The 17,622-nt window shown below is 49.7% G+C and overlaps 9 protein-coding genes across 9 annotated transcripts; 3 read left to right on the top strand and 6 right to left on the bottom strand.

Moving 5' to 3' along the window:
• Positions 1 to 358: 358 nt before the first annotated feature.
• Positions 359 to 977, bottom strand: Z518_07178 (uncharacterized protein; the record flags this gene model as incomplete). The annotated part of the gene is made up of 4 exons (XM_013415307.1): positions 359 to 478; positions 537 to 618; positions 680 to 854; positions 941 to 977. 4 exons carry the CDS (start codon positions 975 to 977, stop codon positions 359 to 361), a joined length of 414 nt encoding a protein of 137 aa, XP_013270761.1.
• A 335-nt stretch (positions 978 to 1,312) lies between these two features.
• Positions 1,313 to 1,708, bottom strand: Z518_07179 (uncharacterized protein; the record flags this gene model as incomplete). Its single annotated transcript, XM_013415308.1, has 1 exon — positions 1,313 to 1,708. The coding sequence occupies one exon, from the start codon at positions 1,706 to 1,708 to the stop codon at positions 1,313 to 1,315; it is 396 nt and encodes a 131-aa protein (XP_013270762.1).
• An 872-nt stretch (positions 1,709 to 2,580) lies between these two features.
• Z518_07180 (uncharacterized protein) lies at positions 2,581 to 2,865 on the bottom strand (the record flags this gene model as incomplete). The annotated part of the gene is made up of 1 exon (XM_013415309.1): positions 2,581 to 2,865. One exon carries the CDS (start codon positions 2,863 to 2,865, stop codon positions 2,581 to 2,583), a length of 285 nt encoding a protein of 94 aa, XP_013270763.1.
• A 502-nt stretch (positions 2,866 to 3,367) lies between these two features.
• On the bottom strand, positions 3,368 to 4,036 carry Z518_07181 (uncharacterized protein; the record flags this gene model as incomplete). The annotated part of the gene is made up of 2 exons (XM_013415310.1): positions 3,368 to 3,954; positions 4,006 to 4,036. The coding sequence occupies 2 exons, from the start codon at positions 4,034 to 4,036 to the stop codon at positions 3,368 to 3,370; spliced, it is 618 nt and encodes a 205-aa protein (XP_013270764.1).
• A 1,648-nt stretch (positions 4,037 to 5,684) lies between these two features.
• Positions 5,685 to 6,932, top strand: Z518_07182 (uncharacterized protein; the record flags this gene model as incomplete). The annotated part of the gene is made up of 1 exon (XM_013415311.1): positions 5,685 to 6,932. The coding sequence occupies one exon, from the start codon at positions 5,685 to 5,687 to the stop codon at positions 6,930 to 6,932; it is 1,248 nt and encodes a 415-aa protein (XP_013270765.1).
• Positions 6,933 to 7,415: 483 nt separating this feature from the next.
• On the bottom strand, positions 7,416 to 9,190 carry Z518_07183 (uncharacterized protein; the record flags this gene model as incomplete). Its single annotated transcript, XM_013415312.1, has 5 exons — positions 7,416 to 7,768; positions 7,830 to 8,020; positions 8,084 to 8,457; positions 8,511 to 8,645; positions 8,699 to 9,190. The coding sequence occupies 5 exons, from the start codon at positions 9,188 to 9,190 to the stop codon at positions 7,416 to 7,418; spliced, it is 1,545 nt and encodes a 514-aa protein (XP_013270766.1).
• A 782-nt stretch (positions 9,191 to 9,972) lies between these two features.
• Positions 9,973 to 10,760, bottom strand: Z518_07184 (uncharacterized protein; the record flags this gene model as incomplete). The annotated part of the gene is made up of 4 exons (XM_013415313.1): positions 9,973 to 10,090; positions 10,142 to 10,284; positions 10,334 to 10,572; positions 10,622 to 10,760. 4 exons carry the CDS (start codon positions 10,758 to 10,760, stop codon positions 9,973 to 9,975), a joined length of 639 nt encoding a protein of 212 aa, XP_013270767.1.
• Positions 10,761 to 11,517: 757 nt separating this feature from the next.
• On the top strand, positions 11,518 to 15,889 carry Z518_07185 (uncharacterized protein; the record flags this gene model as incomplete). The annotated part of the gene is made up of 6 exons (XM_013415314.1): positions 11,518 to 12,078; positions 12,128 to 12,353; positions 12,401 to 12,709; positions 12,757 to 12,781; positions 12,840 to 13,436; positions 13,492 to 15,889. 6 exons carry the CDS (start codon positions 11,518 to 11,520, stop codon positions 15,887 to 15,889), a joined length of 4,116 nt encoding a protein of 1,371 aa, XP_013270768.1.
• Positions 15,890 to 16,778: 889 nt separating this feature from the next.
• On the top strand, positions 16,779 to 17,622 carry Z518_07186 (uncharacterized protein; the record flags this gene model as incomplete). The annotated part of the gene is made up of 2 exons (XM_013415315.1): positions 16,779 to 16,810; positions 16,863 to 17,622. 2 exons carry the CDS (start codon positions 16,779 to 16,781, stop codon positions 17,620 to 17,622), a joined length of 792 nt encoding a protein of 263 aa, XP_013270769.1.

Below are 17,622 nucleotides of genomic sequence, written 5' to 3' on the forward strand. Positions count from 1 at the left end.
AACCACGAGTGTCCCCGGTAGCCGCTTCCTAGTGAGGGAGAACTATTGGTCAGTGTCTCAATCAAAATGTTTTTGAACAAAGAGGTCCAATGGCAAAGACATACAAATCGAACCCATCGTCTAATAAGATGTGGAGCCGCCGTCAATGATGAGCTCCTCGCCCGTGATGAAGCTTGCGCGTTCGCTGGCAAGGAAAACCACCCCCTGCGCAATCTCCAAAACGATCCATGGGAATTGCCTTGACCATACCGTACGAGTAAGTTCCAGCTTTCAGGGCCACTTCAAGCACTGTTTCGGGATTGCCCAAGTTAGATGAGGAATTCTTTCGATCAAATTTCAGGGGAAATGCAGGAGTTTGTTACGTACGTGGAGTGAGGATGGAGCCCGGACAGACCGAGTTTACGCGAATACCATCTTTTGCATATGCGCAGGCATCTGTTTTGGTGATGCCCAGCACCCCGGCTTTGGTGGCAGAGTACTGGATTGGTTCAGCATTCATTTCGAGCACTCTCTTTGAGAAAGGTGGATAGACTTACTGCACCCACCGACGGCTGGGACACGCGAGCAAAGATGGACGAGGTATTCACAATGGATCCTCTCTGCGGCGGCGCACCCGTTCTAAGGCCCAAACTTGTCAGCATTACAGAACTGTAGATTAGTTTGGTTGAAGGGGGCAAACCTCGTGATCAATATGGCCTCCTGTTTCAGCATCTGCCGCAATTCCGCCCCTTGACAGAGCCAGACGCCACGCTGATTGATGTTTTGGACCCGGTCATAAGAGTCGACCTCGAGCTCGTGAGTTCGCAGTCTAGGTCTCCCCGACACCCCGGCGTTGTTCACCGCGTAGTGAATGGCTGCAGTGCCTCATGTGTTACTCTGTCACGATGTTGGCTGCTGGCTAAGTTCTCTCAGGCGAGAGATGCAACTGAAGTCGACTAACTAACAAGTGGTGGCGCGTGCCCTATGAGTGGGGTCATGTGAGGGTTATATGACAAAACGAACAGGGAGAGATTCGCATTGATCTAAAGGATGGGGTGTTGCTTGGATTCATGCCACCGACTGCTTTACGAGTATCCTATGACAGTAGAATTCGGAACAATGTGGCTCGCTCGTGTTACGAGAGCAAAGAAGATTTAGAGTCTGGATCATGAAAGAGTTCCACATTGAGGCTCTTGACGGTCTAGCTACATGGTAGAACCACTTCGAGGTGCTCTTCGCATTTCTAGCTTCCTTTCATTCTTTCGGTAGACAATCGTGATGCAAGGAGCCAAGGCTTGTCCTCCACACCTTGATCTTCCAGCGTACGAGAAGTCTAGGACTTGTATGTGTGATAGATGATTTCCATATCGTCCATTAACATGAATTTACCACCTGTCTTATGTCGAATCCCTTCAGGTATCATATGTGCTGGCGCCCTGGTGTACGTGGTAATTCTGACCTCTTTAGCTCTAAATTCGTTGTCTGAGGGACGAGCGTGTATAACTTCACAGTCACCCAATAAAGAGCGCAGATGAGCCCCCGTTTGCGTGAGTTTGTCCTGAACCGAAGGCGAAAAGGTGACTCCTAAGCATTCGAACAACTCCGAAAGGAGGTAGATTCCGCTCATCTCCATGGTTAGGATGTTTGAGTCATCTCGAGAAGTCGCCATCTTCCACATTGGATCGGCCTTGTATATGATCCACGATTGCAACTCAACAGGTGTGCCCATTGTTGCAATGACTTCTGGAGGAGCGGATACGCGCCACTGCTTGTATGCACGGTAGGACGTGTCTGAAAAAAAGGCCCAACAAGAAAGTGAAGCACCCTTGAGTGTCAATGTTTGGACGATGTCTCCAACACCGGCCGCAGACGGACTCAGAATATCCTCTGAAAGGCGGGAAAGAAGTTCAGCAATCACCAAATCACAGATGAGTTCTTCCCCAGCGCCGTGCTTGAGCAATGCTCCAGCCGTATCAAGACATCGTCGAAGGGGGTGGTCCTCAGACGCTGCAAGCAGCAGCCGGAGAGACTTTCCTCGCAGTCCATTCACCTCGTGTTGATACTTATGGCAAAAGTATTCAAATGCACCAGCACTAGCCACAGCAGACTCAACATCGAATTCATTTCGAAAACGGCGACCAGTACCAGGGACGACTCGTCCTGACTAGTCGAAGTCTGTTGCAAGCACCTCGTCTGTCTTGGTAACGAAAGCACACAGCTCTACCGCAGAGAAAACGTTGCGACTCTTGAGCCGGCCCATTTGGATTATTGCCTCGACTTCGGTGGACAAAACTCCAGAAATTGTAGTACTAAAACCATCACCATAAATAGGCAGGGGTACCTTTCCTGATATGGCTGCAATGATGTACGATAGGAAGGACTGCCATATGGACCGAGAGAGCACAACATGATCATAGCGGAATCCCTCTAGAACCTGGCACTTTTTGCTCTTTAGGAAATCGGCCACTGACCGGTGTGACAGGCAGACATATGAGTCAAGGATCTGAAGGCACACGTCTTCAGCAGCCTCTTCCCAGCTGTTTTTGGGGAAATGTTTGTCGGAGTTTGAACTCTTGGAGTTATAGAAGCTGTAGATAGCTTCTACCGGTCACTATCCTCCTTGATCTCTAGAAGTCCGAAACAACAAGATTTGATGCGGTTTGAGAACTGCTTAAGCTTATTGCACAAGATCTTGAGTGTTGTGGCGGAATCGAGACGACCATCGATGAGCACATTCCTCTCATCAAGTGGTCGGTCAAACAATACTGCCTCAACAAAACACATAAAATTGAGATTGGTGTACTTTTGCATAACGACGTCTCCTCCTAGCAACGAGATCAAACAGATCATCGTCATGCAGTAGTCGAGTTGCGAGGCGTCCATCATGTTGAAGAGACCGACCATCATCTCTTCAACCTCGCTTGGCAAAGACAAATGCTTTGTGCTCGGCTCGACCAAGGTATCTCCGTTATCAATCCCTGCTCAATGTTGCGCAACACTGCCGCGATCCAAAGAAAAACCCCATTGCAGTGCCGTTGCAGGTCCCACTTGAGAAAGTCTAACTTGGACCTTTTCGGTTCAAGCAGCCGGATTTGTTGACTTGTCGCGAAGTCGTCGTCGATAAAACGTTTGATGTCCCCAGACGTGACATCCTGTAATCTCATTCGCAGATAACCAGAGTCCCTTCCCTAGCTTAGGATACTCCCGGCTCGAGACACACAACTTGAGCCTCCGTTCAGGCTTTGAGGCCCAAGTTGAAAGGTGACGCACCAGGTGTGCTTCGTGCCGTGCGGTTCAAATTCATCTAGGCCATCCACGAAGAAGGCGAAATAGTGACAGTCAGAGATCTGTGGTAGATCAAGCATCCCATGAAAAGCGCGCTCGATTCTCATCGGCTTCCGATATGAGAGCAGATGACGACAACCCCGTTACGTTCGACTAAGACCACTGAGCCGGGAGTAATGGAGAAATCAGCACTGGACATTGTTTGAGGACGGAATACGGGAGGCTTCTGATGAGACCTTCCATTAACTTCTGTAAGACATTGTCCGGTCTCCAGAAGTAAAAGCGTGAGAGTACCAGTTTTCGGTTTTGAGCCCAATGCTGGAGCTTTTCTCAGGTCTGCGGATGGTCGCATAAGAGCTTCATCAATGTGCTCTTGCCCGAGCCAGGTTTGCCGACTAAATGGAATATGGAGCAGTCTTCCAGCATCCATATGTCCAGATCCCTTCTGGCGTCCTGGATTTGTGAAGGGGTCACACCGATTGTTTTGCGTGACGGCCGTTTTCACATTTTGATAACGCCGACTCATACCTTCGAGATACAACGCATTCAGTATCCGTTCGCGACGAGCTTGGAGTATTGCATCTTGGAAATCTGCAACATCTCCTGTAGTCGACGACCGGTTTCGGTGTTCAATGACATGGCCTGGAGCGAAGTGGTGATCGAGTCCACATTGCTCGTCAAAGTCGATAGCTACGAACCATTTCGAGCGCGATCAGTCACAGATTGGATCCGATGAAATACCACGACCCATCGGATCCAATCCATGGACCATGTCGACATTAAGGCTCGTCCATTCACGCTCGGTTACGAACCACGCAGGCACACGAGGCTATCGACAACCACAGTGGGGCCAATGGCGAGCACCCAGAGAACCCCATCCTTCTCCTGCTCTTCATCCTTGTCATGGGGCGCCAAGACCCCATGCCAAGAACATGTATATAGCATGCGTTACGCAGGGTACCCCTATCCGACTTCCAAGCGTGGAAGTCGATGTCGCCCCTGCACCTATATAGATAGATAGGTATCCTTTTGACGTCTTTACAGCCCGCTGGCGAGCCTGCCCCTGACAATCCTCCTCAGTTCGTCGCAATTCACTTGGGGTATATCGCGATAAAGCTATTAAGACCATTACGGCCGTGGCAGCAGCTTCGCCACGGTATGAAGTCGGCGTTGCAAAAGTCACTAGTGCTGAGGAATTTGGCCATCTACGTTTACTGGCCTTGTAAGAGGCTAGAGATTCTGTCAAAACAGAGTATGCCAAGAGAATGCGTATTGAATGCTCCGTCTATCCGGCAACTGGTCCTGCCAGATTGCTGTTATATATACACGCTTGGTGGACCCCTTTTTCTTCTTCTATTCCTACCCCTATATCTTACATAGGAGTGATGACCCCTTTTCGAAATAGAGGAGCACTAGCTATTGTTCAAACATTCAACAGATTCAAGAAGGCGGTGAGATGGCGACATGGACGATGAGGACCGGATTCTATGATTGATCTAGCTACTACAGGAGAGATACAATGAATCTACGTTCAAATCACGGCCCAAACAGCCTGTTTAGGCTTATGCCAGTCCTATGCTTATTTGCATTGAGATGACGGTGTGTATCAAATCATTGACTTCGGCAAACTTGCAATGCGGAATACTTCTGTCTGCATGTTCACTGCTCGAGGTGTTATCGCCCTTTTGAAAACCGACTCACACCACTGCTCTACCTAGGCAAATATAAACGACACCCGAACGCTTTCTCTCCACGAAGCCTACCAGAGATTGCAGCGTACTCGGCTATTTCGTGCACCCGGTGGATATGTTTGGGAACGAGCCTCATCGGACCATTGCGATTTCCGCAATCCCTCTTTGCCGGTCCGATTCATCCGCCTCGGTCTCCACTAGCGACAAATCCCCCAAAACATCTCTCTCAGATCCCGATTCATGAACTACTCCGCAGTGAAACTCCTATTCCTGAGGTCTCCGATCGGAATTGTCTGATCGAAGCTTGTGAGGCTGAGCAACGCCGAGCATAGCCTTACCGATGGAGGAAAGAACCGTCTCGTTCCTTGCTTTCAACGTGGTCTTCCAAGGGGCCCTCAATTTGGCTTTAAAGATCCGACATGATCGGTGTGTTTGGGATTAGCGCTGGTAATCTCACAATAAAGCCTCAGTACCACCTAAATAATGACTTTCCAACTAGACCCTATGGGTGACCGTGACCAAGGTATGTATTAAGAAGTCCGACTTGGCAGAAGGCCTGACAGTATACCCTGTACCATCACAAGCTTGCCGTTGGTGATGCGAATAAATCCATGCCTGCGATCAGCACTTATTTTGGGTACAAAACCAAGCAGTGCAGCAGGCCATAAAGTCCAACTTCAGGAACGAAGAAAGGCCTTGTGTGTCTCTTTCTCTCCCGAGGCTCCGAAGATGAAGCTGCTAATCATTCTTCTCGCAGCATCCGCAACTCTGGTGGCACCGTCTATGGCAGCTAAAGAAAAAGCCTCGTTCACCTTTTACGTTGCCCTCCAAAGCACTGGTATCCTGGAAGTTTCTTTCGACCCAAACAAAGATGTGAACGAGTCTCTGTCGATCATCGCAACCAACACGAATGCAGGCAAAATGCCCGGATGGCTCACCTCGTACCACCATAAAATCTACAGTATCAGTCGGACTGCCTTCCCCGACAACGACACCAAGTCCGGTGGTGTATTTGCATTCCAAGAACCGCCCGCTTCGGCCGCACGTGGAACACTCCTTACGTTTCTCGACAAAGAGAGCAGCAACGGGGATGGAGGTGTGTATTGTGATGTGAACCGAGATGGAAAAACGTTGGCGGCTGCCAACATCGACGGATCAACCGTATCAATCTACCCATTGTCCGAGGACGGTACAATTGGCAAAGCGACTTATGTCTTCAAGTACAACCTGACAGAACCCAGCCCTGGCACCCGAGATAGCCAAGTGAAAGCAAACCCTCACCAGTCAATATTCGATCCGTCCGGTCAGTTCCTGTTCGTGCCCTGCCGCGGCGCAGATCGCGTCTACGTCTACTCGGTTCAAGGCCCCGAACAGGTTAAAGAGATAGAATCGATCACCCTGCCACCAGGAACTGGGCCTCGACATGTGGTATTCAAGCAACTCAACGCGACAACCGCCGATATGTATCTCATCAGTGAGCTGGACAACACAGTCCGCCTCTTCACTCTAAACTACGAGAACCCGTGGGGACCTAGATTCCCCCAAGAGGCGGGGAACCTCACTATCACCCTCAAGCAGACGATCTCAACTTTGGGTCCAGATCTCCCTCCTAGCCTTCCGGACAACCGAGACCTCGCTGCCGAAATTGCCGTTACGCACGACGGGAAATTTGCGTATGCATCGAATCGAAACACCTTGAGTCTGGACAGTGACAACCTCGCCATCTACTCCGTCCACGACAACCGCTTAACATATCTCGGATCCAACGAGACACAGGGCAAGATCCCGCGCCATTTCGCGCTTTCGAAGGACCAAGACAATCAATGGCTTGCTGTAGCCAACCAACTGACTCAAGACATTGTGGTCTTTGAAAGAGATCTAAAGGCAGGCCTGATGAAAGACGTCAAGGGCCGACTTAAGCTAGGCGAGCTCGATATGACGTTGGCACTGGGGCCGATGTGTATCTTGTGGAAGTAATATGTCTGTCTTTGTGGGGCCATGGAGACAATATTCAGATGCCTGCAATCGTGAGATAGGTAAGTAAACTAAAGATTGGTTGGGGGTCAGGGACAGGGGCACAATGCAGTCATGAAAGCCTCTTGTCTAAAACAGTATCTAACGCACTCCTTTGGCGTCTTTCTCATAACACTCATTTTCGACATCGACTTTTTGGAGTTCTTTAGTAATATTGACCATTCGCACCGTTCACTGTGCCGAGCTCAAGCTCCGCCGCTTGGATTGAGCGTCTTGCCGAATTTTTCGAATGGACGCTTGGCTGGCAAGCTTGTCCCCATAGGAGATGGTAGATAACAACCTATTTTGCTCTCAACAATGTTCTTTTGTCTGAGTATTTTGTTTCACTCTCAGCCCGAGCAGCCTTCTGATGGGGACTGCACGAACTGCCCGTTCCCATAGTCATTTACTCGACATCGCACATCTCACAGGGACGTTTCAAGCTAACTAGGCGACAACCTCTTTCTGCTCCACGTTTGGCCCATCCTCCAACTTTTCCGAGGTGATCTCCAACACCTCCGGCGGGAGGATCTGGCCGTGCTTGTGCTTGCCAAACTTCAGAATCGGTGTCTTGTTCATGAACAGGTGGTCAACTTCCTCCAGCGACAACTTCCGACACTCGGGGATACAGAAGATGGCGAAAACAAGGGTACAGACGGCCAAGGATCCGAAGATGAGTCCGATTTTGGGACCCAGGGCAGCGTAGGGCTCGTAATACAGATATGGAATGGTGAATGCGACGGCGAATTGTGTGACGACGGTGACGACGCTGGCGACGGTGTATGTCATGTCTCGCATGCCTGATGACACATTAACTTTAATCAGAAAAGATTGGAGAGCCGATGTGAGCATAGGACGTACGGGAGTTGGGTATTTCCGCGGTGAGGATATGATAGATTGGTGCCCAGCCGAGACAGAATCCTCCATAAAAAATGGTCAAGAGTGCCGTGATGCCCACTGCTTGAGAGTCTGTCAGGGTTGAATTCGTCCCAAGACCGCCCATAGCCAACATGGAACCCGACTGGAGGACCGACCCAGCGATTAAAGGAGGCCTTGGAATCAAATCAGTCGGTGCGTAACTTCTAGGAGGGCGTAAGAGCAAAATTGATACTCACCGGCGGCCCATCTTGTCGAGGAAATACATGCTAAACATGACCACCAGGATCGAGAGGCCGGTGCTTATACAGTACATGGCAAAGGGGTCAATTGCTCCGATATCCTTCAGGAAGACTGCTCCATACTTGCTGCTAAACGATTGACCACTGATCTGGATGCTGATATTGGCGCCAATGACGATAAGCGATCGTTTCAGGTTGGTGCCCTGCCACATTTCCTGGAACGTGCCCTTTTCGTGGTTCATCCGGACAAAGGCCACCTGAGTTTGGTATTCCTCCACGATTTCCTCTTCGGTAAATCGACCCTGGCGGTATTTTCGGAGGGATACCATGGCTTCCTCTGGGCGATTGTGGACCAAAAGCCATCGTGGTGACTGTGACGGAACGTGAGCCGATTTCCATGCAGATACCAAGAACGTGAACGTACCTCGGGAATGAACCATACACCGGCAAAAACTACAACAGGGATGACAAAGAAGAGGCCCAGAGGGATGCGGAAAGATGCCTCACTGCTCATTCGGGAGGTTCCGTAGGTGATGAGGGACATGAGAAAAGAGCCGAACTGGACAAAGGCGTTAAGCCAATTTCATTTGAGGATGGATGGTCTGCACACACCATAGTCCCGAGTTGATACGTGCCGACCACAAACCCTCGAACATTGGCCGGAACGATTTCTGACTGCATGACGGGCACGGTGGCCAATTCCTGGCCGATGTAGATATAGTTGAGAATACGGCCAACAAGCATTTGTTCCTTGTGCTGAGCAGTCACGAGCAAAATGGCGGATATAACGGCCCAAAAACACATGACAAAAAAAGACATGCGTCGCCCCCATCGACGACCGATATAGCCACCAGTTATCACTCCCACGACTTGGCCGGCATAAGTCAGGCTGTTGAGGAGAGAGAGAAAATAGGGCTCAATGATGGATCGTTGACGTTCCTCGTTCCACACCCCAAATTTTTCCTCAAAAGCGGTCATGGCTTGGGTGGTGCTGAAGGCATTGATGTCCATTCCAAAATTGATCTGGGAGAGCATCAGAACCGAGACGGCAAAGGCCAAGCGACCATTGAAGGCGCTGATGATCCGGTGGTTCCTGAAACCCATGGTGAGGTGGCTGCTTGGAAGTGAGTACAGGCCTAATTTTTATATATGTATGTGGGACGAGATTGATGTAGAAAGCACACAAAGAGCCGAAAGATCCAAAAGGAGTCAGTTGTGGCTGATATAAAGGGTCACCGGCTTGTTGGAACTATGCTGTATCGAGGTGAGCTTCCCCGCCATTACCTGGTAGAATATCACATGGAGTTTTGTGGGAGCCCCAGGTGGAGATTCTGAGTCTGGGGAATATGTTTGTTCGCTCTCTCACTGATTGCGAAACTCGGACATCAAACAGTTTTCCTGTCTCCGAAGTGCTCAAATTGGGGCCTCGGCTCGGTTTTCGTGGCAGGCTGGCATGCGAAACTCGTATTTATAATAGACGCCGGGAGTAGCAGCTTGCTTGGCTGGAGAGTCCAAATTCCAGCAGGTCCGGAGCGGGGAAGTCCCTGACAACCAGAGACTGGATAATTAGACGATGCTTTGCTGAGATCTGCTGGAGACAATTCCTCATCACCGGAGTGTCCTGCATCCTCCCCTACAGATTCATAGCTAGTTAGGGTGATAGGCTGTCGGGCTTTCCTTTGATCTTCTTGAATGTACACATCATGTCACGCCTTCCTGGTTGACTTCCAACTCCTGAATTGACTCTTTAATCCATCTTAGAAGTTACAATTATGAGAGCATCCTAGATATCCATACCCAAATCGGCGTCCACCGTGAAAGATCGTATTTTGCGCAACCGGAGGACTGTTGGGAAACTTCCACCTCAAAACAATCCGAAGGCACAACTACCCAGAATCACCAGTATTTCCAAGATTGCCGCTCAAAAAGACGACGGGAACAGCAGCATACGCCGCGCATGCTCCAAAAATCTCCGCTCTCGGCGCACTGGAGATGAGGCTGATGCTGAGGGCAAAGGCCAGCGTGTAACCGGCGATCAGTCCCAGTTTCACCTACCCTCGCTGCACATAGTACAAATTGTATATGGCGCCGAAGAGCAACGTGGCCGCCAGCAAGACTGTGATCACGTTGACAACCATCGATATGCGATGGGCCGAAATATATTCGATATCTGATCCACCATTTTGACGACGGCCAATCTATTGGGTTCGGGTGAGAATGGCGCGCACTTCCTGGATAGGCACATACCTTGAACAGCCGTGGACAGAATTTTCGCAGTAGTTGTGTGAGTCGATCCTCGCTTTCTGCCCGCTTCAGAACTAGCAAGTCTTTTCGATCTTCATAGAGAGATTCACTATATCCGTCAAGTGTTGGGATGGTCCTTTCGCCATTCCGTTCATCCCAGAACCTTCGAATAAAAGCATCATGGGCTTGTCGTGATGGCCTCCTCAGCAAAAGTATGGTGGACTCCATGATAAGAGCATCGCCTGAACGATGTATCAGTTGCGGCATCGAGCTGAAAGGGCTCCGACGTACGATATTCCTTCAACTTTTCCCTGATAGCGATGACAAGATCCATTCGCTTCTTCAGGCGATCTCCCAAGGATGTGGGTGCTCCTGCGCCTTTAGCGAAAGAACCCCAATCCCGAGTACTTGGTCCAATTTTATGCCACATGTCGGCCCCCGCACGATCGGCAGCATCTTTCTCGATTAAATTGCCATTGTATGGCCTCGAGTTCTGCAAGTTCGCTTTGCAAATATAACAGATTCCGCGACGCAAGCACGTCAAATCGTTTTGAAAATTGCGACATCGCCGTCAATATCGCTGGTTATCGCCTTAGCCAGATCCATAAATCCGGATATGTACAGAAGATCTCAAAATTGGCCAACCCACTAAGGTACGACACACACATTCCCAAACCGGACGCCGAGACATTTGCCTCAGTTTTTTCCGTGTTTAGTAAAGTACCGCCCGTCGCGATGACGAATCATCGACGAGTGTAATATAGTCACGTATCGTTAATACGGCGTATTTATGTAGACTGGTTGATGAGTCCAACGCGAACTTCCTGGGGCCACGTGGGCTAAGTGTGGGATTTGCCAATGTTATGTTCCAAATCCCCCGCACGGGCTTCAAGCACCACAGCTGAGCTTGTGGCCCGTGCACAACCACGCTTGTTTCTCCCCTATTGGCCATCTTACACCTTGCCTTGTTGGACATTCTTCGCATCACTCATTCCACCGCCCTCGGGTGCAGCCTCCTTGTTGGATATGGGTGTACTTGGTGATAAGACATGCAGGCAGACTACTTTCTTTGGCCTGCCTTCGGACTACATTGAAGATTAAAAGGTCTCACCCCCCGACGGTCAAATACCTCATGTCTTCCTGCAGCTCAGATTCTCTGCCAGTTTCGATCATACGCTGAATCAATCATGTCCCCCTCTCACGAAACCTCTGCTAGATCGGAAGTCCCAGCTCGGGGTTGGATATCGAACTTGGCTTCCCGGATCAAGCAGATACGGACGCGATCTCAGGAGAGAGGTGATAGTCGGCATCTCGTAGTTCGCCAAAGAGCAGCGTTACGCAGTGCCAGTGATAAGCAAGATCGAGGTTCACAGTCTGTGCGAAGTGGGGATACTTCCGGTGCTCAGAGGCTCCCTGAGCAGGAAAATCTCAGCTTGTGGGCAAGGGCAGAACAAAAGCTGAAGTCGGCGAAACCGGATGTGTACGCTGAATTTGAAAAGCTCAAATCGACCCAGTCCAACGACTTCCCCGATGCATTTTCAAGAGCCGAAGATTTCACGGAACAATTGAAATCCGAGTTTCAAGATACAGAGCGAAAGCTTTCTCCCGACCAGTCAAAAGTTCGCCGCAATCTGCTCAAGGCAGCAAGCCTCATTGTTTCTGTGAAAGATGTCCTAACTGCTTCTGCACGTTTCGATCCAACTCGTGCTAGTTCGGCGGTGCTGGCTGGCTTTACTTCACTACTAAACGTAAGATTTGCCTATGCGCCTGATGACCACCCAGACTAACAACTTTCAGGTCATTCTCAAGAAGGACGACTTGGATCATACCATGTCTCTCGCTGTGCGAGATATCTGCTCAAAGTTATTGTTCTGGGCAAACGAAGAGTTAAAGGTACTGCAAAGGAAGCAAATATACAGTACCGAGCAGCAAACAAGGGCTGAGAACTCTCTGACAGAACTCTATGCCACGGTTATGGAGTTCCAAGTCATGGTGACTTTGTACGTGCGAAGCAATGAACTGGGTATGTTCCATGTCTTCACGGCAGTTTGATCTGCTAAATCTCTTCAGTACAAGTTTTCAAATCCACATACAAAATCACGGATATCACCAGAGCCAAGAAAGAAGTTGATATAATACATGAGGAATGCAAAAACTCCTTTGCTACCATTAGCTCTGATGATGCTTTCTTCGAAAAAAACGGAGAAGTGCTCGAATGGATCTCAGGCGAGAATCCTCATGAGGTTCACAGGGAAGTCAGGAATAGGACCAAAGTTAATGCTCTGTATGCATTTTGCGGAGAGTGGTTACTTCTCTCGAAAGAATTCAAACAATGGAACGACTCGGAAGGGATGCAAATATTTTGGCTGTGCAGCACAGGTAAGCCTCGCACACATACTCTTAACAAGATCTCGCTAAATGAACAGCTGGAACCGGAAAGTCAACACTATGGTAAGATATCATTGAATTCGTCCTACAATCGGGAACATTCCCACTAATAGTTCTCCAGCTGCAGAGTTAACGAGTGGCATGAAGAGCGATCAGCCCTTTTCGAAGGAACCAATATGGCCCGTGTCTACTGCTCTAGCATGGGAAGAACCCAAGCCGCGAACGCCTCCTCCGTTCTGCATTCCATAATGCGCCAACTTGCTGAAATTAAGGGCCAGAGGCATTTGGCCCCACCGGTCCAGAGCTTATATAACAATCGCGCCCTCGACCGTTCAAGTACTGCTAATTTGTCCGACCAGGAGATCGAGGAGCTCCTCAAAGACATCTTTGCCGGGGGAGAAGACACTCGCATAGTAATAGATGCCCTGGACGAGTGTGCAGACTGGAAAAAGCTGCTCAGAATCTTACGAGATGCAGGTAAAAGTCATCCTAGGAAACTGAAAATTTTCTGCACCAGCCGTTTTGGGGTTCAAGTGGAGACTTACTTTGAAGGCTGCACTACGAAATTCTTAACATCAGAGTTAACCGAAAATGACATGCGACAGTTTGTTCACAGCGAAATCTTCTTCCGAGAGGAACCTGATCGACTTTTAGAAGGCAAGCACCAGGATCTTGAAGAAAGGTTAGAGTCTGTGCTGTTGAGGAGAGCTGGTGGCATGTATGCATTGAGTTTTCTATACCATAGGCATATTTCAGTGCGCTAACTAACACAGGTTCAAATGGGTCGAGTTGCAGCTTTCTCTTTTCTTTTGTGACGGAGTCGATAAAGCGCCGCCAAAGAACCGCCGAGATGTTGAAGAAATGCTTCTTGCCATTGAGACGGACTCGACCGAGGGCGATAAACTTCTCTATGACACCTATCGCCAGATCTTGAAACGGAACCTGAGCCACCCTCACGCCAGGGCGGATGCGACCAGGATGTTCAGGCTAATGCTCTGCTCATTCGAAAGACTAACCATGTCCATGATCTTGGAAGCTGTTCGAGTGAATAAGCCCGAGGATATAGATTGCGACTCTGGAAACATCAACACAGACGTCAACCTGAACTACCTCCGAAGTATATCTTACAATTTTGTCAAGGAAAATTCAGAAGGCTACGTCCAATTCGCCCATATGTCAGCAGTTGACTTTCTTAAGCATGCCGACGAACCAATGCAAACCATGACATTCACAGACCTCGATTGCCACACGACCATGATGTATCACTGTCTGTACTTCCTTCGGTGCCTGCCAGGCTGCAATGTCAGAACTCCTGATGAAGTGTCTCCGAAAATTGGACTTAGTAGAGGGGCTTTTTTTTCGGCCTTTCGCAGTTACTTTCTGAGTTACGCGTACCGATACTGGGCACGGCATTGCGCTGTTGTTATTCGGCTCTCCGACAAGGTCAACACTGACGCGGTGAATATGGTTGCAGATGTGTTGAGCGATGAAAATTGGGTTGATGCTATTAGGCTGTGGTATGATGTGCTCTATATTCCGGGCCAAGGGCGTCCCCCCTGGTACCTATTGGACCCCAAAGAACTCGCTCTCTACCTTGATCCTGATCCTGGGATATTTATTGCGGCCTGTTATGGTCTACCGAAACTAGCTGCCGCATTGGTCAACAACACAACAGGCAAGGGTGAACTCCCACTAAGCCGGAAGAACCATGTTGGTCAAACTCCCTTGGAAACAGCCATATGCCCAGGAATTAATTTGGGCCTCACTAATAGGGGATTGCCGAAGCAAGTTTGGCCAACTTTCGGAGCTCGGTCCGGAGAAGATGATGGCTACGTGGAACTTGTCAAGATATTGATCGCAGATCTGGCTGTCCGACGCAAAGAATCTCTTTTCGCAGACGAGCGGCCTTTCCATATGATTGCATGCTCCCACCAGAATGAGACTGATGCGGCGAAATCCACTCGAATCAACTTGTTTGAACTCTTTCTCCGGCATAATTTCGATATCGATGCAGTGGATGTTGACTACGGCGCACCTTTGCAGGTCGCTCTTCTGGAGGGTGACAAGACAATGACGCTATGGCTTCTTCAGCATAAGGCGGATCCTCAGAAACCAGGTCGGTGTGGCCCTACCCCCTTTGAATCTGCACTTCAAAAGGGAAGAACAGAATCCGTGCTGACCCTTCTCGAATATGGATGTGCGTTCCAAATTGGTGCGGATAGGAAAACAATCTGGCACTGCGTTGTGCAACATACGTTCGATCAGGCACTCGCCAATACCCTTTGGGAAAAATTCCGCGGTCAATCTAACGCGCAGGATGACAGGGGGGTGACGCCGGTCATGATGTCCGTGTGGAAGAACAAAGCAGGCTGGACTAACTATTTACTGTCACTGAATCCAGGGCTCGATCGACCACTAAACGGTCATATATCGCTCGCACATCTCGCTGCAGCACGTCCATGCCCCTCTGTGGGGTGGTCACGTCTCTCTGCGATGGAGTGGGCAATTCTGAGCAGGGCTTTGGTCAACATTGATGCAAAGGACGAAGAAGGCGTCACGCCCCTGATGGTTTCAGCGGCTCGCACTGATCTTGCCGGAGTGCTTTGTCTGCTCCAATTGGGAACTCACCCCCCCCAGACGGACCGGCACGGTCGGACGGCGCTGCACTATGCATTGATGTCTGTGGTACCAACGAAAAAGGGGCAATATTACCATTATTTGAACGTGAACAAGAGCACTCTAAAACGAACCGTCAATATCCTCCTCAATGCTGGTGTCAATCCAAATCAAAATGACCTTGAAGGAATATCCGGGGTCATGCTTGCATCACTCTTGCCAGATCGGGACCTTTTCGACAGTCTGCAGGATCAGGAAGTGCCTAGAGCAGACCACACAGGAAGTGTCCGCCGGAGTGAGAGGAATCAAGACTCGACTTTTGAGATCTTTGGCAACAGTCGAGCACAGTCCGTTAACCGTGAAATGGTATCGAAGTTACGGCAGGACTTCTACCAGCTGGTGGCGCGATATTCTCTGGTACTTGGCTCCGAGAACCAGGACGATGATCAGTTTTTCGAACCAGGATTTATTGAATACTACCCCGAGGAGCTAGAGAAACTAGATTCATATCTTGCAAATGTGCGGCATCAATTTTACGGTCGACGAGACCTTTGAAAGCGGTCAAGTGCAGTAGCACTGTTGGGCCGGGAGAGATTGATCTATCTGAGCGAGGCGCAAGCTAGAAAAAGGCCACGAAGGCTGCGGTGCACGTGACTAGGCTAGTCCCAATGTGGACTGCCAACAAGCACGGCCTAAGACAAAGCAAGGGGAGGAGGAGCAGTATAACAACCAAACTTCGCAGCACTCGAGCTTGCTCAGCAGCTAAGTTCTGCTCATCTCGCGCTGTTGCTCGCTCTGCGGCGTCATAGTTGGCAACACTTCAAAGTGGCCCTGAATAAGACTCCCTCAGACGCTACCGCATCACCCTCATAATTGCGGGGACGTCGGGCTGAATTCCTTGCCGCTATTATTATCCTTCTATTGCCGAGGCATTGCGTGGGCACCACGGGATACAGGAAAGCCTCAGGCAGCATGTCTTGGCGTCCGTTTTAGGAATGCGTGTGTTGCACGCTAGTGGGCAGGCCGATTCTGAGAACCACTATAATACACGGCCACCTCATCATTTTCGATATCTCGATGCATCTCTCCTTCTCCCGACCTTTGGCAATGATACTTTTGCACAGGGAGATCTTTGACGTTGCCTAGCGCACGTGTCATGGTGAGTGAACGCCTCTCTTTGGCGGGGCCCTAAGAAGCGCCTTTGGGCACCATCATGCGTCGCCAAACGAATTTCTACTGGACAAATCCTTTACAAGTAGTCACTGCTGCCTGGATCAAAAGTAGCATTCCCTGGCCGCGGTGCCTGTAACCATTTCATCCTCTCTAACACCTCATCGTTCCATACATTTTCAAACAGTGCCAAATATACCGGTGTTACTGCAGATACGGCGGGAGACGAGTTGCAGAGGGGCAAACACGACAATCTCCCAGCTCCCGGCGCAATATGTTCAGGCCCCCTTCTTCAGGGGCTTCGACGTGAGTGAAAGAATTTACGGATACACATTTGCTAACTTATTCGTTCCGAAAGTGACCTGGAAGTTTTCAGTCCGCTCATAGGCACTGGCGGCGAGGCAAGCAAACCGTCACTCATTCAAGCTATAAGTAGCGGCACAAAGAAGTACAAGAGCAAGGAAATAATCCAACGAACATTCCCACACAACTCTCCAGAAGTTGTCCGATCACAGTTGCCCTTGATTCTGCATGGCCAGAGCGAGTCTGCAGTTGTTGACACGGGAGCCAAAGAGAATGTGATGTCAGAGAAGCTAGCTAGGAAGCTCAACTTGACCGTTCACAAACTAGGAGAAGCGACTCATAACTTCGTCAATGCTATTGGTCAAAATATCAAAGCTATCGGCTACGCAGAAATTCGGTGTTCCTTGCGGGAAGAGCCTTCGCAATTTTCAGATACGAGATTTTGGATATTTCCCAAGATGGCTGTACCACTCGTGGTTGGCCGCAAGTTCCTTGAACAAACGAAAGGTTTGACTAAGCTCCGACATTGCCTTCAGAAGATCATTCCGAGCAAAGGGCTGAATTTGAGGGACTTACACATAGAATTACCCCGGTGGCGACTTAGCTGCCGAGTAGGTGACAGCACAGTATTGGCCAATCCAGATACAGGCTCGGATCTCGATTTGATATCATCGTCGTATGTTCGACAGTCTGGATTTCGACTCCGCAATCTAAAATCCAATCGTCAGTACGTGCAATTTGCAGATGGCTCCCAAAAGAGGCTCTCCGGAGTCGGTTCTGTTCCATTTGGACTTGGCTTCAGCGCCAAAGAGTAA

Source organism: Rhinocladiella mackenziei (genome assembly GCF_000835555.1).
Source record: "Rhinocladiella mackenziei CBS 650.93 unplaced genomic scaffold supercont1.5, whole genome shotgun sequence".
Lineage (NCBI taxonomy): Eukaryota > Fungi > Ascomycota > Eurotiomycetes > Chaetothyriales > Herpotrichiellaceae > Rhinocladiella > Rhinocladiella mackenziei.